Raw genomic sequence first — 26,423 nt, forward strand, 5'->3', positions numbered from 1 at the left:
GCTTCTCAACCAGAATTCAGTCGATCTAAGTACATTATATTAAACCAGAATTCCACCAACCACTCATCAACATCTCACAGTACTAAATCGAGATTAAACTTTGGACTTGCCAAAATCATGGACATCTTGTTCCTCAACTAATCCCAAGAACTCCATAAACAGAAGTATTTAGGCCCCTCCACATTTTGATGATATAACTAAAAACCTTTATTTAATAACAAAAACTATTTGGTAGGAGTTATAAATAGAAAGTTGTGTAACCATGGTATCCAACGGCAAGTAGTGAGTAATGGGGAGATTGGAGAAGATGGAAGGAAGGAAGAAGACCAACACCGGAAACGCTACCATCCTAGCTCTGGGCAAAGCCTTCCCTCATCAGCTTGTCATGCAAGAGTTTTTGGTTGATGGCTATTTCAAAAACACCAACTGCGACGATCCAGAACTCAAGCAGAGGCTCACCCGGCTATGTAATCTCTTTTCTTTCTTTCTTTCAGCCTTTTAACAGTAAATGTCGAACTAGATTTTCATGTTGATCAGGAACGGACAGTCTGAGTTGTAAGCTAACCCGGACACTGTAAAGTGCCCCATTTGGTTGAATGAGTTGTTGTCGTTATATGAATTTGAGTAATCCTCATTTCATGAGCTACCTTGAGTTAGGTACAACGAACATTTTCTTAACATGACATTTTCTTGGTTTACCGATGCTGAGCCACTATGTTATATTATACGGGCATGAGATGTCCAGTGCTGGGGGAGGTGTTAAATATCACAGGGTTGGAAGAACGGGTGTTGTCTCGTATCGAACAATCACCGGTTCATGAATTAACTTTTGAGGTTGAGTGAAGCCCAGTGTTCATTTTCTTAACAAACAAAGTCACTGTCTTTGCTCAACCTACCTATACATAGTTGAAAATTTAAGAAAAATATATATACTAGTAAGTGCAATATTTTCCGATTTTTACAAATTGGACTATCTGGTTCTTTTCCTTTTTTAAAACTTTTATATTGGAATGTTTGCAGGCAAGACAACAACAGTAAAAACAAGGTACGTGGTAATGTCAGAGGAGATCCTAAAGAAGTACCCTGAGTTAGCAGTCGAAGGCCTTCCAACAGTAAAACAAAGACTAGACATATGCAATGCAGCAGTTACAGAAATGGCAATTGAAGCCTCACAATCTTGTATTAACAAATGGGGCAGACCAATTTCAGACATTACTCACGTAGTATATGTTTCCTCAAGTGAAGCTAGATTGCCAGGAGGTGATCTTTATTTAGCAAAAGGACTTGGTTTAAGCCCAGAAACTAAACGAGTTATGTTATATTTTGCTGGCTGTTCTGGTGGAGTCGCGGGCATTCGTGTTGCTAAGGACATTGCTGAGAATAATCCAGGAAGCAGAGTCCTGTTAGCTACTTCTGAGACTACAATAATTGGGTTCAAACCACCAAGTGTTGACAGGCCATATGATTTAGTTGGAGTGGCTCTGTTTGGTGATGGTGCTGGAGCTATGATAATTGGCTCGAACCCGATTCAAGATATTGAAAGGCCTCTGTTTGAATTGCATACTGCTATTCAGCATTTCTTGCCTGACACAGAAAAGATCATTGATGGCAGGTAAAAATGGGCGGGTTGGGTCAAAATTAGACCAGTCAAATTAATGAACGGGTCATGACTCAACCAGTCCAATGTTGTTTAGGTCAAAATGAGTTGGGTCGCAATGGGTCAAATTATGAATCATAACCAAACCCATCTAATATGACCTAATTTCCCTTCCTTTTCTATTAGTATGCTTTTTGAAAAGGAAAAAAAAGAAAAGAAAATTACTCAGGTAAATGGGCGCGCAGGTAAACGGGCAAGTTGGGTCAAAATTAGACGAGTCAAATTAATAAACGGTTCATGACTCGACCAGTTCAATGTTTGTTTAGGTCAAAATGAGTTGGTCCCAATGGGTCGAGTCATAACCTAACTAAACCCATCTAATATGACTCAGTTTCCCTTCCTTTTCTATTAGTATGCTTTTTGAAAAAAAAATAATAATAAAGAACAATTGAAAGCTATTATATGTTTCTTAACTTATTAGCCTAAGTTCCTCTATATTTACTTAATTCTGAATCTCCATATTTGTATGTTTGGGTTGTATTTTGACTTGACGCGCTACACTATTTTGCCTTGTTTTTTTCCCAATAGTTTGATGAGTTATTTCATGTTCAACCTGTTGAATCAAATCAACGAACAGAGTCATGATCCAACCCGTTTTAAGTTGGGCTGGTTACTAAAACATGAATTTGTTTTTTCCCAGGCTTACTGAAGAGGGAATTAGTTTCAAGCTCGAAAGAGAACTACCACAGATAATTGAAGAAAATATTGAAGATTTTTGTGACAAGTTAATTAGTATTACAGGATACAATGATAGAGAATACAACAAGCTATTTTGGGCAGTTCATCCCGGTGGTCCTGCTATTTTAAACAGGCTAGAAAAAAAGCTGGAATTGTCTCCTGAGAAATTGAGTGCTAGCAGAAGAGCATTGGCTGATTATGGAAATGCAAGTAGTAATACTATTGTTTATGTGTTAGAGTACATGTTAGAGGAGAAGAAAGATAAGAAGAAAGAAAATCAAGAAGATTCTAACTGGGGATTGATACTTGCATTTGGTCCTGGAATCACATTTGAGGGTATTCTCACAAAGAATCTCACCGTCTGAGCTGTATGTCACTGGTCCTCGAAAATTTCTCGGTTGTCAAAACAATAAACAAAAAAGAATATGACCATTTGAATATGTTAAAGAGTACTCATTGCAAGTCCTCTTGCTTTCAATTTATAGTTCTTGATCTTGTTGAAGCTTTTTGTTTATTGTCTAGTCCATAATATAATTGAACAAAAAGTATGACATTAGGATCTAAATTTCATTGTCATTCATAAATGGTTTATTGATAATTAATTACTATGTTGTAAAATCTTTTGTTGACTCCAATTTTAAAGCTAAAGATTAGTAATTAAAATAAGGTTTGACCTCCTTGCGTCTACTGTTTCCTTTGAGGTTTTTATTATTAGTTATAGATGTCCACATTTATACGTACTCTGCTTGGATGGTTGTATGTGAAAAAGAAACTTCTTTAAGAGAATATCAAAAACTATACAAAACTTCATTTATTCCACATCTCATATAATACAAACAAGAATACAAAGCATTACAAATGTATTAACTCACCAAGAGGAGAGGACACAATTCCTCAAAAAGAAAAGACACAAAAACAAATATCGTAAAAACATTTACTACATTTTGTTTATTGATACAATATGGACAGGACCATATAGTATAGTCTGAGGAAAACAATAAGTAGCAGAAGATTTTAAAAAGAAGATTAATAAATTAAGGGCATTTGCGTCTGTTGCCGTGAGTAGTCATATTTGCATAGCAAGGGCAAGTTTCAGTGTTGCCAGAAGTGCCAGGAGGAACACAGTTACATCTAGCACAACAAGTTCCACATGCTCTCTTACACAATCTTGGCCTTGATGATAAACGGCACCTTGCTTTACATGCTCCCCCACAATCTTTACACACACACACACACACAATAAAGCCCATTAATAAAGAGTGTAATTATTGTATATATACTGATATTGTATAGATTTTTTATATTATCTGGTTAAAGTGACCTACAATAACATATGCAACTGGTAAACTGTACGTCTAATTTGGTATTTTAGACAATAGAGCAAATAACATACTAAAGTACAATTATACTTTCTTAAAACAGAATAAGATAGAGTTTAAGCTTATATGCTGATGGTATAAATAATAGGAGTATTTGAATAATCAAGAGCTAACTGTATGTAAATTTTTATTATAGTAAACTCGAGATTATAACCTGAAAAAGATGGTTAGTGGCATGCTAAAACCGGTTAAATGCTTTACGAGTGTAAAAAGAAATTTCATTAATTACACGGTAACGGATAAAAGATAAATTCTTTTAATGAATTAAATAGGACAAAAGTTTCTTTTGTCAGTTTTATGTAACTCTGAACAATATGGTTTTTCAATAGATAATAAACAAAGCTTAAAGGACAGGACATACACGACCAAAAAAAAGTGTATAAAGAAGGTGACAAAATGTTAGTATATGGCATCAGAGAGTAATTAAAGTTGACAAGGATAGCATACCGATTTTCGGGTAGGAATAAGCGGCTTCAGAAATAGCATTGCTGGTCTGCAAAAATCAAACATCATCAGCTGAATGAAACTTGAGTTTAAGAAATAAGACTTACTTATGTAGCAAGGAAAATTTATTGTTTTCATATGGTTAAAATAGTGAAGGTCACTAAAATGAGCAATTCGAAAATATAGATGATCAACCAAATATGATATTTTTAGGTTTTGAAGTAAGCAAAGGAGTTGATAAAAATACTTACCACTTGATCAGTTTGAATGGATTGAACTTGATCGAGGAGGAGCAAGGAGAGAACTAATGAAACAAAGAGAGTTTTAGAAATGGCCATTGGAAGTTTGAAATTCTTTAGAAGTAATGGAAATTTGTTTAAAGCTTAATATTTTAGTGTGACTTGAGAAGGAAGACCAATGAGGTATTTATAGGCAAGTAAGAAGTGTGTAGGTTCATTTGAGGACAAATAGCATAGAAACACCCAAAAATTATTAAAAAAAATTTTAAAAAAGAAGAATAAAGGCAAGTACGCAGAGGAATAGCATGCATGCGAATAAATTTAGGTACGTAAATGCTTAATTGTAGTAGGTAACTACGCTATAGTATACTAATTAAATAGAGAAGGAATATAATTGCTCCCTTGTCTTTGAATATTTTTGCAAACCATTAATTAAAAATATTTAATAGCTTTAATCATAAAAATACTTGTCTCTAGACTATTTTTATCCTTTTTTAAAATATCTTATTTAATTAACACGCTACTAACTAATTGGAAACATAAGAGTATATCACTTGAAAAAAAAGTAAAATGACGAAATGTTTCGAGGAAGTAAAATTTAACAGCCTGGTCAGAGAGTCTGGAATTATTAGTACACTTCCCAAAGTGTGTATAATTGCAGTAGTAGGTGGACAAAGCTAACATATAAAGTCTCAGACGTTTCATTACATGAATTAATTAAAACAAGTTGAGTTCTATTTAATTACATTATCCGCTGCCAGAAAAGAACTCAAGATTCTTACGAATAACCGCAAATAATATAGTATATGACACTCTTTTGTGATAATAACTACGAATTTACAATAAGTATATGTTTTCTTATAAAATATCAGCTACGTATACATAATTCGAGTTAAAGGTAATAGTAGAAGTCAATTATTTGTTCAATCCTCCTAGGGAAGAGCTAGTAGCCTGACGTTAGATTCGGGCGAACTCAGTAATTTTTGCTCAAACAATGTGTTTGTGTTAAAAAGTTCAATAAATATATACAAATATTAAATTTAAAACTCAATTATATTATTAATAGTTAAAATCGTTCTAAAATTCAAAACTCATAAGGTTGAAATTCTTACTCCGCCTACCTCCCCGGGATATTTCTATTTGAACTTGAGAGAACTCAGTTCTAGCTAGCATGACAAATGGCCGAGTTAAATCGAATACGAATTAATGTGTTGAAACCGATAAGACAAGAATAAATAAAAATTCAACATTTTATATTTAACAGAGGTAAAGAAACAAGTTGAGTGACAGATAAGTAAGGTGCAGTTTAAACTTTAAAGTTCAATCAATCTCCTCATTACCGAAATAGGGAATCCATCTTAATCCATAGAACACCAATAATAAAGCTATATGACAAAAGAAGTTCCTTTTTTTTAACGAAACGCGTTTGGACCAGTAGTTGAAGTTGAGCAAAGCATCAAATAATCATTTAGGAGTTTGAGCCATTAATTCAAAAAACTTATAAAGATACATATAATGGAAAGATAAGAGCATGATTTGGTAGTCAAAAGTTAACATCTTATAACAACTACTACTATGAATGCTACTTCCTTTTTTGTTGTGTAATGTGATTACTATTGAATGAGTTAAGACAACAGCTAGCATCTTGTTGCACTACAGCTGTTTGTATTCTGGAACTCTCCTTTTCCAAAAGGATTACCACAAAAAATTATATTTAAATCTTAGCTCTTCGATTTGGAAGAAAACAACATGTTAGACACTTGGAAACTTTCTAGACGCACGATTAATAAGAGCATTGGAAGGCAACAAAAAAGTAAAAAAAGACAAAAACTAATGAGGAAAAAGATTTTTACGTCAATAATACTCCTATCACTTTCGTCTTCAAATCATGCACATACTTATCGTGTTAAAAAAATCATACACAAACTTAAGAATATTCGGAAAATACTTGAGTCAATTTTGACCGAAGTGACTTTTTTATGTAGCCCACGAGTGGTAAAACAACTCCTTGTTTTATTTTTGGCATTTCACCAACGGGGAAGCTGATTACAATTATTTCAAGAAACTTCACAAGTTCATCATTTTACTTTAGTGTTATATAGGTGAAAGATTGTTATTAGATATTCTAACAAGTTCATTGAAAATACTTACTATAGTGTATTTAAATCGAGAATTGTTTCAATTACTTTTCTTAGACGATGATATAAAAATGTACACTATCAGTTCACAGAAGCAGGCACTGTGCAAATGCAATGGTGGGAATACCAAACTTAACCCTTGAATCAAGTGACCAGGGAGAGGAACCCAATCGTTACACATCTATGACTAGCTTTGATGCAACAGTCCACAAGTCTAATAGCCACTTATTTTGAGAAGTATTTTTTCTACTTTTGGTGAGAACCACTTTGTGTTTGGGTAATTCATTTGAAAAACACTTCTCAGTAGCAATTAGTGTTTGGCCAAACTTTTAAAAACTGCTTCTAAGTGTATTTTTCTCAAAAGTGCTTTTGAAGAAAAATTATTTTTTTCTGCTTCTACTCAAAAGCAATTTTTTTCTTCTAAAAGTTTGGCCAAACACTCAAACTTTGGGGGAAAAAAAGTGCTTTTGGCTCGGAGAAGCTTGGCCAAACAGGCTATAAGTAACCTCAAGGATAAAGAGGGACAACATATGTTATAAAGAGAAAGAGCTGGAAGGAAAAAAAAAGGATTATTTCAAACTTCTGATGTTAAAACACCAACCAAAAATTCCCAACCGTTTACAATAAAATGAAGGTCGAGGCCCGCCCTGTGTGAAGCCAGAGTTCCCAACAAAGACATAGTGATTTATTCTCATATATATCTTTAGCCATAATAAGAGTTACTGTACTGGTGGAAATAACAAAAATAACCGGTGAAATAATCGAAGCGCATGCAAGTTGCCTCAGAGACCACCTCATCAGAAAAGGAAAAAACAAACGAAAGGACCAAGAATCCTTTAGACCTAAAAGCAGGTATACCTCTCATTTTCAACAAAAGCAGATGATTGCCTGAGGGGCCAATAGAAATGAAAGTAACATTATCTTTGTGGCGGAGTGAGTGGTAGATCCATTGTTGCATATCCATTCAGAAAAATTGTGTCACAAGTTCGTACAAATGAAAGCCTCTATGACTGGAAGGTACAAACTCTTAGTCCCTTGCAATATGACCATCCGGAAAGGGAAAGGGAAAGGGGGGAGGGGTGGGGTACATCCAGTTGTTCAACAAACAGGGATAAATTGTGTCGGAATCAGAATCATTAATCATTCACAGTGGTACATAAGTACAAAAATGAGTACATATCTGAAAGCCATATGATGTTAGTGCTAACAAAGTAAAGTAATCTAGGATTGAGAGAAAATCAACTGCTTCATTTTAAGACAATGCTAACTGCTAAAAAAGTAAAGTATAATCTAGGATTACCAGAAAATATTTTAGATAATACTAACTTCACAGACCACCGCACTCTTGATTTTACGCCTGGAGAGCCCTAGACCAGATTTTGACCTTGTAGAGAGACCAAAGATAAGCAAAAGGAAGGCAACAAACGTATGTGAAATTTCTGTCCATGACCAACACAATCATCAGTTACACTACTCCAGAAGGAAGGCGCATGACCAGCTGTCCACCGAAAACACTGCAATAAATTTAAAATGTGCAGATGTCATAGTCAATACAGCTTTGTGAAAGCCAGAAGATAAGAAACAAATTGACATGCAGAGCATTTTCAACCTTTTAACATAGTAGTAACAGAAGTCTGCTAAGATAAAGGTTTGGACAATTTCGGATATAAGAACCATAGAAGGCCATAGACCATGACCCAATGCTACCAGCAGATGACCGCGACTGTCCAAGACCTGACACAAAGCCAAGAAGAAACCAGAAGGTTATCACAACTGTATAGCATGGGTGTACAACTGAATCTGGAGACTAAGAGAACTCAAATACTCCTTAAATAGTAATAGCAAAGTTTATAATGCCAACAAGATCCTACGATGTGAATATATGACCAACCAATACATATTCCCGCATTGACAACTTATCATACATCAAACATCTTGATCAACCAAGTGAAAAATAATTGAACATTCTTAATGAATTCCACACAACATAGTGAGAACTCGGTATGATAACAATGCAATTCTATGCCTGCTTAACTAAATATATCCCATACAGTATCCCTACGCTAAGCCAATTAGGCAGTTATTAAAAAAAAGAAGATAAAATCTGAGCATCATATCAGCTAGTTAAATTTCTTCAGAACAAACTATGCTGGGTAAAATCGTAAAACGCGGCTCCATCCAGGAAATATGAATGACATTTTCAAATAAAGTTATCTGACAAATTGTGATATTTTGAGAAATAAATTATCTGACAAGTTTTGATATCCAAATACTTCACGAACTGAGAGTTTGCAAATCAAACCTGGAGAACCCAGTGAGCACAGCTTAAGAACCTTGCAACACCCAATGCAAATACATAATGAGCTGTGAATGGTTCAACTATCTGTATACAAAACATCGAAGGGGTTGTCAAAGGAAAGCAAAGGCAGTTGATTCTAGTTCCACAGCACAAAAATACTTTGGGGGGAGGGAAGGGGGGAATCTGCATTTCATAAATAATTACATGCAATTATACCTTAGTGTTTTGCATGACACGAAGTTGAGGTAGCACAGAAACTGCCTCCAAGTAAACACAGAAAGCCCAGAAGACTCTATTAACGAAGAGATGTGATGTAGATGGATGAATTAATAAAGCTAAGGCAGCACAAGGGATCACCTGCAGAAAATTGAAAAAAACACACATACATTCTTCTCAAAAGAAAATAGAAAAAACTCTGCAGAGGATGGCATTACAAGAGTCATGCAAACAAAATTAATACAAAAACAAGGAGACGTAATGAAACCAGCTGCTTGAATGAATCAAAGATACTTTACAATCTTGAAATGAAGATAAAACTGAAAGCCACACAGACTCCATTCAGAGTCCACAGAAAATTATTTGCAAAACGATTCTTAATCCCCAATGCCAGAGATATATTGGTCCGAAGGGTAGCTTCTATAGCAATGGCAAAATAGCAGTCTCTGGTCACTTCACTAACATGGCATTGCTAAACTGGCAAAATAATCCATGAATAAATTACTACTTCGAAATGCTTACTATAAAATAGGTTGTACTCCCTCGATGTCACTTTATTTTACACCATTTGATTGGACATTGAGTCTAAGCTTTCGAATTTGACTTGTGTGTTATATAAGTAATAGTGGAAGAAAAATTATTATTTTAAAGGTTGAAAAAAAGTTTGATAGCGGAAACATGGCATCAAAGTTTAAATTCTGAATCTTATAAATTACAAAAGTTGTATATATTATATAAAATAAGATTTTTAGTGGAATAGTGTCGAAACTTTAAAAAATAGAAGAATACCATAAAAATGGGGCAGAGAGATTATAGGATATGCTGGTATCAAATATCAACATTGGATAGCACTTGAGGTTTGAGTGTGAGTTCAATAAACCCTTTAGCTTTCATCTATCAAAAGGAACATAAGATTAATAAATTTATGAAGTGGATAACTAAATTAGATAGCAAATACAGCACTGCAGATGGTAACAACTAAATGTGTTTCAGTTCTTAGGCTCCTGAAGGAAGAACTGTGTTTTGAACTTTTGGTTACTCTTATATTACCAAGAAAGGTGCTTTATTATTGAATTTGATTTGCCGTACTGAAAGTAATAAATAAATAGAAAACAAGGAAAAGTTATAACAAGATGATCAGCCCGTTCATTTATGCCTTTACCTTCTTCTGTTGTGGGAGCAGAGGTTACTAGGAGGAGGCCTAAGCTATCTGTAACTTGAGATACACCCAATTGACTAAAATATTTTAATAGATTGTTTCTTCACACGAATTCCAAACATTGAGAACCATTTTAAGTTCAAATTTGACATTAAATATGATAATTAGACATAGATTATATTTCTTTATTTCTTCCAATAGATACAATAAAATTCTTTTTTCCTCTAATCTTCACGTCTAATCAAATTAGTTGAACAATTTTCATTATCTTAAGACCCCTAAATAATACCGATCCTGATAACTTAATACAAATAAGTTTTGACATATATCCATGCTTAAGTGTATCTTGCCTAAGCAAAAACCTAATGTGAGCTAGTTCTTTGCGTCATATGTCGGATCTAATGTGTATCTTGCCTAAACAAAGACCTAATGCACATTATGTTGAAAATAATCACACCTGATAAGAAAATATCATCGGATCCACACTATATGCAATTATGATGTTAAAATGAACAAAATCTATTTATATGCAATTATGATGTTAAAATAAACAAAATCTATTTATTATATCCTGGATAGTTTAGATGAAAACATAGTATAGCTTTGTTATCATAACAATAGTGGATTCCTATCAATTACATTAATTTTGAATAGACAGAACGAGTGACAAATATTACTAAACTCAAAATATGTAAAAGTTAATACTTACACATTTTTCTGATAAAATAGAAAGTAGGTCAAACTACTCTTAAAACATCAACCTTTTATTTGACAGAAAGTTTAAAGACGCATCTAAATGTTATCCTTCATTACTTGAGAGTTGGGACAGTACATGTACATGGAGAATGGCATAAAAGAGAGTGCCGACGTCCTGGTAATCCTTTTAGACTTTGGCATTCTACAGTTTTCAATAACTATCCTATCGTTTTCCAGCAACCAATTCATATAAAAAAACAGTGCAGAGAAGAGTGAGTAGAATAAAATATTCAGAGCAAAATAACCTTTCATCTATAACTTAATATCATTTTCATATAATGAGCAAATTGTTAATTATGACAAAGTAGTGCAAAAATCACCAGCGACTTCTTATTTTATGCGCCAAAAAAAAAAAGAAATCGAACATCAGATTGAACCAGAATCTACTTTTGTATGGCGAAAACAAAAGACACCAAATCATTTTTTGGAAATAGCATTGCAGGTGATGAGACCAAGAGCATGATACTGTTAGTCGTGCATACTAAACTTAAACTTTTGAATTGTTAGACTGGATGAGTAAGTTGTATGTCAGATTTTATCCACACCAAAAACTTGTCATTTGTCAAGATCTTTCTTTGTTTCTATCTGTAAAACTGGATTTTTCAACACTAGCAGATCCTGGTGAGAGCTGTATCTATCATGGACTGTTAAATCAATCATAGACCTTTACATCAAGGTATAGACTTCTGAAGCCATAATAACTCATAGTTGCCTCGTTACACGCATGTATATATAGCTATGCACACACATACATAAACACACTATTAACATGTCAAAACCAGGAATCATGTATCTTTCTTTGAGAGGAAGATGCCAACTGAGAAACTAGCCCCAATGACACAACTAAGTACCACTTAACAAGAAAATTGAAAAAAGGTATGCATAAGGTGTTTGTGACTTACCACGTAATAGATTAAAAAATTGTCTTTGTCCTCCATGTAACTTGATTTAAGCTTAAAACGGATCATATAAATAACCCACAAGGTCGTAGCGAATGTAGCTAAATCAAGTAAAGTGTGTATATCATATTCCATGACAAAACTACAATACAGTCTAACAGCCAAAAACATAGCAGTGAGCTCCTGCGATTTGAGTGAAAGCCCTGCAACAATATACGACAGAGTTATAAATTACTATTGTTGCTTATGGAATATGCAATCAGAAAAAACTGAGGCAAAGGATTGAAACAGAAATAAAAGGCAAAGCTCCCAAAATACTATTTTATGCGCATGCTTAAAGTTCCAGTCTGCCTTTTACTTCCACAGTCTCATATTTTACTTGTTTATTGACGTTTTTTTTTTCAAAGAACTTTAAGCATGCGCATAAAATAGTATAAGCCATGTTTACTAGTCCTTAAAGAAACCATAACCAGCACGAGCTCCAAAAAATCAAGCAAGTGCTTTAGCTCTTATTCACCTGTCACCTCCCTAATCTAAAATTATTAGCCACGAGAAAAGGACTGCTTTACATATCTGAAGATACTCCTTATGACTAATGTTTGTAATGAAAAGGAAAAAACCCTAGCAAGTTGTTCGCCACTTCATCTTAACCCACAAGAATGGTTGCATTCTTTAAGAACAGAAGCACCGGTAGGCAAAGTTAACATAGGTCTGCGTCACACTGCTTAATATTCCGCCTAGAAAACTGTTGCATCATAAATTTCATCAGTCACATTCAATAATGGCAGCCCGATGCAAGAAGGATCACACGATCACCCAAAGGGTATTATGTAGGTAGCCTACCCTGACGCAAAGCGTGACTGATTTCACAACTCGAACATGTGACCTATATAGGTCAAGGAGACAACTTTACCGACCTCGAGGCTACCCTTCAATCATAACATATTATAGAGTCAACAAAATCAACACCCCCCCCCCCCCCCCAAAAAAAAACACCATCCCACTCATCAAATCCATAAAAAAAGCTGTTAATCTGAAATTGCACCTAGTGACGATCTGTTATCCAAATTATTAAGCAACGATCTCTAGATTACTTCAATTCCTAATTTAAATCAACAAACAAAACCCTAGAATTCATCAACAGCTGAACCCAAAAAGTTAGATCTTTCTAAATTCAGGCAAACGAAGCAATCTTTTGACAATAAAACAACGGGTAACAATTACACAATTCGTAAATAAAGGGAGGAATGAATTTAATTACCGGCACAAGTTTTTTCTTTCATGAGCTTATAGATGAGAACGGAGATTCCAATGGAGTGAACAGCCTCAGAGGCGACGAAGAGGTTATCGTGATCGTGAACGATGGCGCGTAGGAGAACAAGCGCCGCCATGCCGGTGATGACCGCCAGAAAAGCCTTCACCTTTGGCGGTTGCCGGCGGACCCATGTCGACACGGCGTGGATCGGCCTCCGTGTCGTCCTCATGCTGCTTGTTTTTTTTTTCTCGATTTGCGGATGAATATGCCTAAAATTCGATAACGAAATTAAACTTTAAGATTGAAATATACGAGGAGGTGAATATTGGTGAAAATAGAATATGTAGCGAAAGAATTCATTAATTAAGAGGAGTCGATCTTGTCGGACACTAACCGATGGTTTTTTTTTTTTTACCAGTATACCTTGTTGGGGCTTCGGAAGGATAAAAATTAGGCTCTGGGGAAGTAAAGTAAAAACAGAGGTCAACTAAACAATAGCAAAAAAAATAAAAATAAAAAAATAAAATAATATATATATATTGTACTATAATCCCTTGTATGTCGATATTTTTCAATCTATATATAACCAATACTTGTATTAGTTATACACCTTATTTAATACTATTTTTATACATAACAACCATTGGATTAGCAATACCATAATTTTTCATACATGGATAGCCATGATATTCCACCAACATAGTTCACTCAAAATTGTGGGTAGCTCGTAAACTTCATAATACAAAGATTTTAAAATTTTAATCACATACATAGTATGAGAATTATGTTTGAGATGATAAAATAGAAACATGTTACTTCCTCTTAAATTTTGCCAATATTAAAATCTTCTGTTTTGGTAAATATGCACTTCCAAACTTTGACCAGGCTTGGCTAAAGAAATACAGGAAAATTAGCAACTACAATATGACCAGATAATTAAAGAATGACAATTGGTGGAATATGGTAATACACTAGATCAGCAGGAATTTGAAATATGTGTTTTGAATTGCATAAAGCGTGTATTGGCTAATTATTTGAATTATCGAATCAACAAAATATAGAAACAACAACAACAACAATGAATGTAGTGTAATCCCACAAGTAGAGTCTGGGGATAGTAGTGTAACGACCCGACCGGTCATTTTGAGCTTTAGCGTTCCGTTCAGTGGTTCGAGGTTTTGAGTGACTTCATATTCTGTATTATGACTTGCGTGTACAGAAAATTGAAGACTTCAACCAGGTTTTGAGTGACTTCAATTCTCTACAACTGGAAAAAACAGAAAGATGCATGAAAATATGAGTACACATACAAGCAATAAGAGTTAACAAGGAACTAGCAAAATTAAAAAGCTGCTACTAACATGGAGTGACTGCTCCTTCAAAGCTCTTCTTGCTCAGTGACAATTTTTAGAACCCACACTATATTATCTGATGGAGAAAAGGTGACAGATAGGTGATGTTCCTGTAATATTCCAAGCACACGGACAGAGCTACTGATTCGGACCCATAACTTTACAATTAGAATCAACTTATGGCTACTGAATTGTCTATTTGGGAAAGCATGCACGACATACTATATTTACGGACATTACACATCACCTCACGTCTTCACTACTGAATTGTCTCTTTGGGAACGCACAATAACCCACATCATAGACATTCCACATCATAGATATAACTCTATGAAGAGCTACATGTCAATATACGGCTGAAAAATCATGTCATAACTCATCAGGTAAACTAGACAGGTCAATAATACAGCTAAATGGAGTTCAAGAATCAAGATAGCAAGTATGGGTGAACAGAAACTAATAGCAAGAATGGAAGAAAATTGTAGGTAAACAGGAAAAAAGAATCAGACTAACCCATTCTGACTACATTGTATACTAATTCTACAAAGTTTTGTCATTTCTAGTAGGCAACATCCGGATGCAAAAGCTGAGATATAGCAATCAAAACGAAGCTGATCGTTTCAAGACAGGCTTCAATTGCTTGTCTTCCTCAAGTGCAATCATTCCCAAATGAGATGGGTCTTCAAGCATCATCTTTGCCACCAAATAACCAGCTATTGACCATGTTTGGTATTTACGCGCTTGCTTGCCTATGAATCGGCCAAGTTTTCCATCATAATATTCAGGCCACCCATCCTTGGACAACCGAAGTTCAGCAAGTTCAATGGCACGTCTTGCAATCTGAGGCCTCCCGGTCTTGATACACGCTGCTGTGAGGAGCCATAGAAGCACTGCAGCCAGAGACAGAATGAAATATGAGAGAATGCTCTACACAATCTTAGAGAAGATATAAAATTACTAAAGAATTCATATGGCAAGTCAGATCTGTTTTTTAATAATTCTTAAGCATTTGATAAGACCATCTAAGCTGAATTATGGAATTGCTTGAGAAAAGATCAAGATAGGCCATATAAGGAAAAACACAATAAGTAAATACTATACATAGATGAGCGGCACATCCATGACAAGAAACTTTTCCATCATTGACCGCTTCTAGAGAATTGAAGACCCAGTTTAAGGCAGTTTCGGAAGTCCTTGGGATTGTTTTACGAGGAACTAAAAGTGTAATTCAATATCTCAACCAAATTATATCTTTCAAATATGATTAAAATAACCTTCAAACTATAATTAAAGAACATTTTGCTATTCCCTGAGATGATCATCACTATTCTATTTCAAACTTCAGTATACACCCAGGAACAAATAGGTACCTGGCCATGATCCCCCATTGTGGTAGCTCCATCTAGTGTTTTTTGGATCACATCCTGTTACAATCCGCCACTCATGACCCTCTATAGCCGGATAACAAACCTTCAAAGGCATCTCTCCCACCAATTCATGCCAACGTGACTCAATAAGATCCATGATCTTAGTTGCCTGTTCGTGAGTTGCTAAGCTAGATAAAATTGCAATACAGTTTCCCAAGCAGAACCAGCGGAAATCCATGTTCGAAGGACCAACATTTCCAATGAAATAGCCACCACAAACTGGCATGAAATCAAAAACCCATTCTGGTAGAGAATCAGGCATGATATTAAACTTGTTGACTGCTGTATGGGAATATTCTTCAGTTTTATATCTGTATATGTCATTAAGTTGCTTTAAGTCAAGCCAAAAGTAATTTCTCATGTGATAGCTCAATGCATGCAGTCTCTTCACAATTCGTTCTATGAACTCCTTCCCTTCAGCGTCATGCTTGAGTAAAAGAAGTGCACACCTTAAAGCCATGAAGAATAGTGCTTGTATTTCTATTGGGTATCCATAAACACCCTGATAATGTTTGTGTATCACAAAGTAGTCAGTGAAACTTCAGGATACAAGTGCATACTTAAGCACAAAAGAGATAGAAGAACTAGTTTTTTTTAGTTGCAGCAAATGTTTGCTAATTCTGCTATGCAGATGTAAAGGTTAATATGAGAGAGGGAGAGATAAAGAGAGATCTGCATATGAGAAATGTTTAGGAAATTCCAGACAGAGATACCACTTATGTCTCAATATAACTAGATGAAAAGGTAACAGAAATATGATGCTTATATGTGTGGTATGTGAAAGTATTCTAGGGACATCATCAACGTTGGTCGTCCAGTTCAGCTGATAGTATTTATTGGATAAATTTGTATAAGAACATTCCAAATTAAATTAGCAATTGGAAGTTTGGAACAAATCTAACACCTCTGACGCAAAAACAAATTGAGCTCCAACTTCCTACTCCTTAATTTGGTAAAATACTAACATGAGAGTGATGATTTGAGTTTGCAAGGATGACAGCCCTTGTAATTTGAATTTACAACCTCAATGAAACTTCAGTATACAAAACATATGGAGACCTTTCTATATCATTTCAGAACAGTGAGAACAAGGATAAACAAGAAGGAAACTCACCATTCTACGATCTATCATACTGCATCCATCGGCACAAAGAAGAGTCGGAAATGTGTCAAACCCCTCTGAAAGGCATAGACTGAGTATCAGGCGCATACCCTTCTGGCATTCAGGCATCTCAGATAGAGAAGTGTCCCCTGTAGACTTTGTGTATGCACGAAGTAATATAATCCACCAAAATCCAGAATCAACAGGAGCCACTCTTCCTATTGCACTCTCCCCAAAATCTGCGATTAATGTCTCGGTATTTCTAACTGGATCATGGAGTACTTTGAAACTAGCTGGCATTACACCCTCTCCCAATTGGAATCGATCTATCTTTTTCTCCCATGATTGAAGACGAAGAGTCTTCAAGATGAAATTCTTCACTATTTCTGGTTCCCCGTTCATTAGAAAAGCCAGCGCACTTGGAACAAAGTCTCTGACAAACACCTGAAGTTATAGATGACTATTAACAAACATCTAGAACTTTTGTACAGCTTACTCTTCCAAATGCCACATACAACAAATGAAAATCACTTTTTCATGTCTTTAGAAACATTTATATAATTATAAAAGAGGGATATTCCAGACAATTGTATTAACCAATGATTTTGGAAGAAATCAACTCAATTGCTCAGTGGACCAGACTTCTTTTTGACAGCATATAAAAAATTTCCCAGTCCTGAAATTAGTGTATTAAAAGACAGCTAGAGTGGATATCCCAGTAAATGTGAATTTGGAAGGGGGATAGAGTGCAATAATACACATTATTGGGATGCAATTAGTTCCAGATATTAACACTTTTAATTGGACAAGGATAAAACTCTCATCATTACAATGATAAAAGAAACTATAGCTCATTAATTGAAAGCCTATAAAACAAGCTCAGAGGAATAAGATGGCATCTCAACTCCCCTCTGAGTAGAGGACTTCTTGCAATTACCATAATTTATCTAGAGCCAAACATAGTTGACCGACAAACTTTTATCTTGCAATAGATGGCTTTAAAAGAGCACTTAGTATTTGGACCAAGAAGCCTAAGAGAGTGATAGTACATGATTCCCAAAGGTAAAACTAATTTGACCTGATTAATTTTACTAGAGAGTACAATTATCCCATCCACAGATACTAAGCTGTTTTCTACTGTTAAAGAGCAAAAAATATTGCTCAATCAAATTAACTACAGATAACTTTTAGCAAGGTAATGGACTGCAGAATATGTAATGTCAAATTAGTGATTCAAACTAAGCAAAACTAAAATTCTTCCTCAGATCACTACGAAGTTAACTATTTAAAACAACAATGCACAATACCGTTGACCTTACAATGACATAATACACGTTACCTGATCATAGTTAAGCTTTTCGTCTGAATTATCTAGTGCAGCAATAGTCCCAACAGGCTGCCCGCGAAAGTGTACCAAGGTACGCCTCAAAGCTTCCCAAGCCTCGGCAATCATAGGATTTGGCCCAGGTCCAAAAGGTGACCTAGGGGTAGTGAACCCCGATCTTTTTGAGGGTGAAAAAACACCATCAAAGTGGTCCAAAGCGCGGAAGAAATTTTCAGCTCTAGAAGGGGGATGAGGAGAGAAGCCCAGTTGAGTATCGGTAAGGGACCTCTCAAGTGAGCCCTGCCTCTCAACATTTAAGTGTCTTGGCCTAGGTAACCTCGAGAAATCAATGTCTTCCAATTCGGCCACACTACTGAAAGAGTCCACATTTCTTATACTACTGCCATGATTAGATACATCCCCAGAAAGTGTTGACATTCTTGAAGGCTGAAGCCTATAGTTAAAGGATTTACAAGCTATTTAGAGGCTCAACAATCTGCATTGAAACGAGAATTCAGCAGCATGCATTACTGATAAAAATTATAAACAAGGGGCAGAAGCTTGAAGAAGCTAAACGAGCCTAGAATAGCAGGTACACCTTTTCAAGCCATTTTGATATGTTATTAATCAAACATTAGCGCCCCTCTAGAGTATGTATGTCAGTTATCAATGTAACTGAAAGCAACTGTGTGTTTCATACAGATCAAGACTAGTACCCAGGGGCAGATGCATTATTAGTTATGGGTTCAATCAAACCCAGTAATTTTGGCTCGAACCCTATATGTATTAAAAATGCACTAGATAAGTACAAATAATTAATTTAGAAGCTTTTGTAGAATCACGAACTCGAACCCATAAAGTAATTTAAATTCTGGATCCTCTCCTAGTAGCATGACTCATTAATCATATTCTGTACGGAGAGGAATTGCAGTAGAGGCGTTAATTAACCTAATGTAACAACTCAAGAAATGGAGTGCACCTTAGATTCAACAATCACGATAAACTCTTCTTTTATTCTCATATCCTTTGTTACTTTTTGTTTCTTCACTGGAACCAAGCAGGGGTAATTTGCACATTCAGATGTATAAATTCAATAAAATCATGAGAATCCTTAACAACCCATATCAAAATTTCAACCGAAGGCCAACCGAATGCATGCATGTACTATCACTAACTTATCTCCGAGAAATCACAAAAAATGAAGAAGACAACAACAACAACTAGTTGGCGTTATGCATATGAATTAATCTCTATCTATTAATTCCAAAAAAGAAGTTAATAAAAAATAAAGAAGAAATCACGAAAGAAACCATGTTCTCGTATGGGCATTTGAAAACTTACACATACGACGACGTCTGAAATCGGATGAAAAGCGAGAAAGTGCGAAGACATCAATGGCTTTTGGTGTGTGTGTGTGTGTGTGTGTGTGTGAGAGAGAGAGAGAGAGAGAGAGAGAGAGAGAGAGAGAAAATGGTGACAGGTTGGTCACAGATCAATGGAGGGTAATGGTTTTTTTGGATGGTTGCATTGTGTACGTACACCATAACCATAAAGGTGGAGCAAAACTCTTTGCTGTCTCACACCGTCACGGAGAGTACGTGAATATAAAACCGATCAATCAAATCTTTTTTGGCGTTTCGGATTTTTTCTTTCTGTGCTGACTCTACCCGTACGTCAATGCGTTAACGCTAGTTTTGCCGTGTAAATTATCGACTCAGTGGTTAGACATGCCAAAATGGATAAAAGAAAATGATTATTCAATCATATTATCCTGTGGTTGGATAATAAATTTTTTAAAATAGGTCAAATATAGATAAAAATATAAGTAATGAATAACTAATGAGTTTAACTTTTATATTTGTAAAATTTCAAATTGAAAGTTACTAAGTTTGGGAGATTAGGAAATTCTCCGAGGAATGATCATATACCATGGATCCGTCGATTAACTATTTTTTATCCGTATTAAATATAGGTCTAGTCGGATCGTATAATTTATTCGTTTTTGCATTACCCAATTTTGACCCGTCTTATATCCGACTCGACCCGCTAGTTTGTCACATGTGAGAATCAATTAAGACCTCAAGGTTTTAACAATTAAATTCGGTCCTTTATGATATCAAACATAACGAATAAAAACTACTAACAATAAATTGTTCCTCAATGTTTAAACAACTCTAAGGGTTTGTTGGTACGAAAAAGATAGTAGTATATGGTTTCCCAAAAAATAAGTAATTTTTTAAATTTATTTTTTTGTGTTTAATAAGCAAAAAATATTGTTCTAAGATTATTGATTGTATATAATTTAGGTTAATACTATGGGGCGGAGGGCAAGGAGTGGAGTGGGATGTTGGGAGGCAGAGAGGAGACAATCATCATGAAATGCCACTTAGAAAACTTATTTTTCTTACTCTCACTAGAAAAGTCAATTTCCTGATTTATAAGGAACTTATTTTCCTATAAAAAAAATTAAAAATATTTTGGTCAATCAAACATGAAAAAGTTAGAAATCGTTTTCCAAAAAAGGGTTTTTTCCATACCAACACACACTAAGTTTGTTATCTCCCTTTTAGTTCATCATTAGAACAAGAAGGTAAAAAATAGAAACGATATTTAAAAATTTTACTCAATGGTGCGAAGTATTATTGTGTCCACTAATTCTTTGTGATAATGAGTACGAACTTAGTAATACACTGATGCACACAAATAGGTATATGTTTTAAAAGCTAAAGGGAGAGTTCGTTAGCACCAATTGTTAATATTGTACATTCATTGTTAAATGATGCAGTAGCTTCATTCGAGTTATCAACCAATCAACCAAGAAATCCAGAAAGTAGGAAATAGTACCTATTAACAAAGGAGCACAAAGCTTAACATGACCGTTTTTCTTTTATGACAACGGTGGTATTCCGCGCTAACTTGCAGGTGCTTCAATTATTTCATCTAATACTTGCATTCTTGAACTAGAATGATATCGAGTAATTTTCCTAATCAAAACTTACACATATGAAATAAGATTACTTCTTCTTCTTTTTCCCGCTTCTATTGAGATTCAAACCTCCGTCTTCCGTGGTTTTTAATTCGTTCATAAAACTGAGGTAATTTCTGGATTTGTAGCCATTTCTTTTACATACTAATTGATTAATTTGTGAACCTATGAAATGCATGCAATGAGTCGCGATACCAAGCATGAACATATCAAATTAAGACAAGGATAGACTGTTGTAATTCTATTCGGTTGGGAATAAATTTATAACAAATGAAACAAACATATATCCAAGTGTCTTTGACTAAACTTGATCAATATGAATTTTCTCCCAATTATAAATCAGTTAACTCATCAACATTCTTGCAAAGATACAGCTCCACAAGCACAAACACAACTGCATTTTCCAATCATTTTACCTAACTAAAGCTGTAGTTGTACTACGATACGGTTGGTATCAAAACATTAGTATTAATAATTTTATGTCTGAAACTTTTTACTAGAGCAAAACCCAAAATGGCATATATAACCAAATAATTATTTTGCCAACGAGGGACTTCACGTCACATAATGAGTCGAGGAAATAAGGATGTTTCCAATACCAACAGTAGTTCCTGTCGAAGTAATTGTAGCAACTTATACACCTGTTAATTTTGCACCTTCTAACATCACCGAGTGTACTTTATCATTCACGGGCTACATATGCCATTGGATCTTTATTGTTCTTGCATATTCGTGTAACGTCGTATACATACAGAAAGAAACAGAAATATCCACTTTGTTGATACTTTGAAGATTCACCAATCAAATTATCAACCCCCTTTGGATCTTGTATTCCCCACTCTAGAACTACACGATTGGCTACTATGTCATTTCTGTATGGGGTAAAATATGTTCATATTTAATGATTGCACGAGGAAGCGACACGTGGAACTGAAGATAGAAGATAGTCAAACCCGAAGGCAATGATTTCGTATGTCATCGGAAAAAATAATATTCATAAAGACAAAATAAATGCCGTCATCCATTCAATGAAGAATAATCTATTGCATTAAGTGCATGATCCGTTACAGAGAATATGACATTCACTGCCCACCGTTATTGTATAGGATAAAATATGATATGACACGTGGCTGACTAAAAGGAGGACATGTGGAATCCAAAATGGAATGGTTGAGGACCGAATGCAGCCACTGCGCTTGTCACCGGAACGGATAACGTTCATAAAAGTATACTAAATGCTTTGCGCCCGGTAGCATTTACTAAGGAATATTCTACGGTATTAAGAGCGACGATCCGTTACAGAGAATTTGACATTTATACCCAACGTTACATCTTCATCAATGACCCCCATAATTGTTATTAAAGGAGGGCATGAGCCTGAGACCTTTTTCCCTAGGCCTAGCTATAAATAGTGAGCTCAGTTACCATTGTAAGGGGGACAAATTTTCTGTTAAGAACATATACTATATTCTACGCAAAGCTTTATACAATTTCACTTTCTTGCTTTTAGATCTCATCATTGCTGTGTTCGAAAACTGTGTTCACGGAATCATCATCTTTGCTATTTCATTTACATTCTAAGGCTAAGTATTGTGTATTTCTTCAATTATTATATTATTTCAGGATCAAATTAGTTTGCTTGTCTAGAAATCACGTATAAATTCAACTGTATCATTTTACGGGTAAACAGTTTGGCGCCCACCGTAGGGCCTAGACAGTCGTGCAATTAAATTGATCCTTGCCTTTTTTACTAACGTTTTTGACTATTTTGTCTTAGAAAAAATCGCAAAAAATGGCAAATAACATTGTTAACGATGCACGCAACCCTGAAATTCGAGGGGATCAGCCTCATTTCGAGGACTCGATCAGTGACACCCGCAATGAGGGGAATGGCGCCACGTCGGTGCATGACCAACGGTACCCTCGAGAGGCTCGGGAGACAACCCCCGATGATGCTGACGAGGAACAAGTAGCGGATGCTGTGAGGATCCTACAAGAGCAACATACAATCATCCTAGGCCATCTCACGTGGCAGGATCGGGTTATGATGGAACTAAAGCAGGTGTTATCAGGTGCTTCGAATAATGCAAACAGGCACGACCCGGTTCCTCCCGTTGTTCCCGCATACCAAACAACGCAGAGAGTCGACAACAACACTCTCAGGGGTGAAGTTGGCTCCGATAGGGCTGGGGGAGCAGATCAGGTTTTAACAGCGAGAACGATTCATTCAAAGATGATCTTTTACGGTTCATGAGGGAAGTAAACGCCCCGTATGGATCAAATCTCGGGCACACCACCATTATTGAAAGGCTCGAACTCGAAGAAATATGTTCAATTACCGTACAAGCCAAGTGCGACACCAGAACTAATCCCGAAGCGTTTCAAAATGCCTGAAGTTTCAAAGTATGATGGAACTTCAGACCCACAAGAACATATTACCACCTATACAACGGTGGTGAAAGAAAATGATCTAGGTCTTCACGAAATTGAATCTGCGTTGATAAAGAAATTAGATGAAACTTTCACGAGGGGAGCCCTAACGTAGTATTCATCACTGCCCGAGCATTCCATAGATTCCTTTGAGATGCTCGCAGATTCTTTCATTAAAGCTCACGTCAGGGCGATATATTCAGAATCGCACAAGGAGAATCCGAATTATTACGAGAGTTTGTTACCCGATTCTAGAAAGAAAGAATGTTGCTCTTGGCCATCCCAGATGAATGGGTAGGTGAAGCATTCACCAAAAGATTGAATCCGAAAAGTTCATACGCTTTCCGGAAGCTGAAGGAGAGCCTACTTGAGTTTCAAGCAACGACCTAGGTAGATGTTCACAACCGTTATGAGTCAAAGATAAGTATCAAAGATGAACAAGTCGGTTCTACATCATCGGCCAAAGGGCGGGAGAAGAACAGAGAAAAATCAAAGGATGATTACGACGCGGATAGGCAGACTTTCAGGGGTCGGTTTTTGCCCTACAAGCGCATTGAAGGCCGTGGAAAGAATTTTCGAGCAGCAAATAAGTTCACCATTGACGGAGGGACTGATCATGGTCGAAATAATAGATTACTTCAAGATAAACAAACGTCGGGGCCTCGAGACCTTTCTCACCCCAGGCTGTCAGAATATAACTTCAACGTTAGTGTAGTGGAACTGGTGTCAGCCATGAGGAACATTAAAGAAGCACGAGTACCGAGACCTATAAGGTCTGATTTCAGCCAGAGGGATCCTAATTTATGGTGCGAATACTACGAGACGAATGGTTAACAGACAAGGGACTGCAGACATCATCGGGAGGAGGTAGCAATGTTATTGAAGAATGGTCATCTCCGAGAATTCTTCAGTGATCGAGTTAAGAGCAATTTCGAAGGTAGGAGAAGAAGCCCCACGCCAGACGATGAACATGATCTTTGGGGGGGGGGGGGATGAGATTAATGGGGTCACCTTTTCGACGGCAAAGAAGACTAAAGTATTGGTAACTCACAGCAAAAGACTCCGGGAGGACGATATCACTTTCACGGAGAAAGACACAGACGGATTACTGTTACCACATAATGAAGCATTGGTAATCTCTTTAAATGTGTTAGATTTTAAAAATAAGCGTGTTCTAGTGGATCCAGTAAGTTCAACTAATATCATACAATGGAGAGTTCTGGAACAAGCTAAACTCACCGGAAGTATTATTTCAGCAACAAAACTCCTCGTTAGATTCAACCTTGTGAGTGTGACGACTCGGGGAGAGATCTTGCTACTCAGGAATGCTGAAGGAGTAGTGAAAACAACTCTCTTCGGAGTAGTGGATGGTGACATGGGATATAACATCATCTTGGGAAGGCCATGGCTACACGAGATGAAAGTTGTACCTTCGACGTATCACCAATTGCTGAAGTTTCCAATGCCCGAATAAATCATACAGGTAAGAGGTGACCGCGAGGGAGATGAATGCAATCTCAATTTCTAGTAGCAAAGGGAAGGAGCACACATTATAGCAATTGCAGTAACCAGCACCTACTACCGAATTAGAAGAGGTTATTCAAGGGGTAGAGGCATCAGAACAGTATCAGGTGTCGAGATATTTCCAAGTTCCAGAAGAGACGGACGCAACAAAATCTATGGCAGAGGAACTAGAGCAAGTGGCATTGTTCGAAGAATTCTTAAAAAGAAAATTTCACTTGGAGGCAGGACTGCATCCTGAGCTTAGGTCTGGTTTTATTAAATTTCTTAAAATTAATGATGATTGTTTTGCATGGTCGCACGAGGATATGACAGGTATCCCGACGGAAATATCCGTGCATAAGCTGAGTTTGGACCCCAAGGTACCACTGATCTCGCCCAAATCACACCTCAGTTTGGTGTTGTGAAGCGGTCGATTGCAATAATAATACCCAACTAGGAGTCGGGATCGAATCCATAGGGAGCGTAGATGAGATTAGGTATATATTCGAACTAAGCGCGTAAAGTGTCTAAGATGCACTTTCACAAACTGTGTTTTGATTCTACTTCTAAATTATACTACGATTTGCAAATGTAAAGCTAGAGAATAATATTTTTGGTGTTGCTTTTCAAGTATGTAAAAGATCTAGGGTTGTGACTTCCACTTAGGTGTTTGCCTAACGGGTTGTGGGCTTTAGAGATAGTTTTGTTGGTCGGGGTGTATTATAGCAATCAAAACATAATTACCCACTCAATACCTCTCGGTAATAGAGTGATTTTGCCCAATTTGGCTTTCTCAAGTCCAAATGGGTAATGCACAAAATGATTGATAGATGCTCAAGTCGGGTTTTACTATTTCTAGATTTAACCCTTTAATTGGGACTATCAATTTCTTGAGTTCATCCCAATTTCTTGTTAGCCAAGTTTTCCTAGACTAAATCTCTCTTTCTCAAGTAGAGACTAAGTCAAATAGGCTTGAATCAATATTTGCAACTATTAATTCTACAATTATAGCAAGAACTAGGCTAAATATTACACTCACAACCATAAACAAGCCCTAAATCAAACACCATTAGGTGCCCACACTAGGGTTGGGTCACAACCCTACCTAGAAATTTAGCTACTCATAGTGGGTGATGAAGAAAATAAAGAAGAAAAGATGATAAAACTCATATTAAAAGAT

The 26,423-nt window shown here is 36.0% G+C and overlaps 5 protein-coding genes across 7 annotated transcripts; 2 read left to right on the forward strand and 3 right to left on the reverse strand.

Annotated features, from left to right (window-relative positions):
• Window positions 1-172: 172 nt before the first annotated feature.
• Window positions 173-2,837, forward strand: LOC104112985 (type III polyketide synthase B). Its single transcript, XM_009623043.4, has 3 exons — window positions 173-467; window positions 1,021-1,612; window positions 2,298-2,837. Exons 1-3 carry the CDS (start codon window positions 290-292, stop codon window positions 2,698-2,700), a joined length of 1,173 nt encoding a protein of 390 aa, XP_009621338.1. The 5' UTR covers window positions 173-289; the 3' UTR covers window positions 2,701-2,837.
• Window positions 2,838-3,131: 294 nt separating this feature from the next.
• On the reverse strand, window positions 3,132-4,569 carry LOC104112986 (snakin-2). The gene is made up of 3 exons (XM_009623044.4): window positions 4,410-4,569; window positions 4,162-4,207; window positions 3,132-3,551 (listed from the first exon to the last, which is right to left on the reverse strand). Exons 1-3 carry the CDS (start codon window positions 4,494-4,496, stop codon window positions 3,370-3,372), a joined length of 315 nt encoding a protein of 104 aa, XP_009621339.1. The 5' UTR covers window positions 4,497-4,569; the 3' UTR covers window positions 3,132-3,369.
• Window positions 4,570-7,651: 3,082 nt separating this feature from the next.
• LOC104112988 (uncharacterized) lies at window positions 7,652-13,553 on the reverse strand. The gene is made up of 6 exons (XM_009623045.4): window positions 13,126-13,553; window positions 11,868-12,067; window positions 9,051-9,191; window positions 8,838-8,918; window positions 8,145-8,269; window positions 7,652-8,049 (listed from the first exon to the last, which is right to left on the reverse strand). Exons 1-6 carry the CDS (start codon window positions 13,346-13,348, stop codon window positions 8,001-8,003), a joined length of 819 nt encoding a protein of 272 aa, XP_009621340.1. The 5' UTR covers window positions 13,349-13,553; the 3' UTR covers window positions 7,652-8,000.
• A 1,269-nt stretch (window positions 13,554-14,822) lies between these two features.
• Window positions 14,823-20,004, reverse strand: LOC104112989 (probable alkaline/neutral invertase B). 3 transcript variants are annotated; one of them, XM_009623047.4, is made up of 5 exons: window positions 19,666-20,004; window positions 18,340-18,778; window positions 17,013-17,444; window positions 15,842-16,400; window positions 14,823-15,361 (listed from the first exon to the last, which is right to left on the reverse strand). In XM_009623047.4, the coding sequence occupies exons 2-5, from the start codon at window positions 18,760-18,762 to the stop codon at window positions 15,072-15,074; spliced, it is 1,704 nt and encodes a 567-aa protein (XP_009621342.1). In that variant the 5' UTR covers window positions 18,763-18,778; window positions 19,666-20,004; the 3' UTR covers window positions 14,823-15,071. The 3 variants fall into 3 exon arrangements, with proteins under 3 accessions (XP_009621342.1, XP_009621341.1, XP_070042081.1); XM_009623046.4 differs by having other exon boundaries at window positions 18,340-18,820; window positions 19,666-20,003; XM_070185980.1 differs by lacking the exon at window positions 19,666-20,004 and adding an exon at window positions 19,304-19,603 and having other exon boundaries at window positions 18,340-18,820.
• Window positions 20,005-24,626: 4,622 nt separating this feature from the next.
• Window positions 24,627-25,214, forward strand: LOC138907014 (uncharacterized). Its single transcript, XM_070196881.1, has one exon. The coding sequence runs from the start codon at window positions 24,627-24,629 to the stop codon at window positions 25,212-25,214; it is 588 nt and encodes a 195-aa protein (XP_070052982.1).
• Window positions 25,215-26,423: the final 1,209 nt, after the last annotated feature.

The sequence above is a fragment of the Nicotiana tomentosiformis genome, chromosome 1, assembly GCF_000390325.3.
Source record: "Nicotiana tomentosiformis chromosome 1, ASM39032v3, whole genome shotgun sequence".
Lineage (NCBI taxonomy): Eukaryota > Viridiplantae > Streptophyta > Magnoliopsida > Solanales > Solanaceae > Nicotiana > Nicotiana tomentosiformis.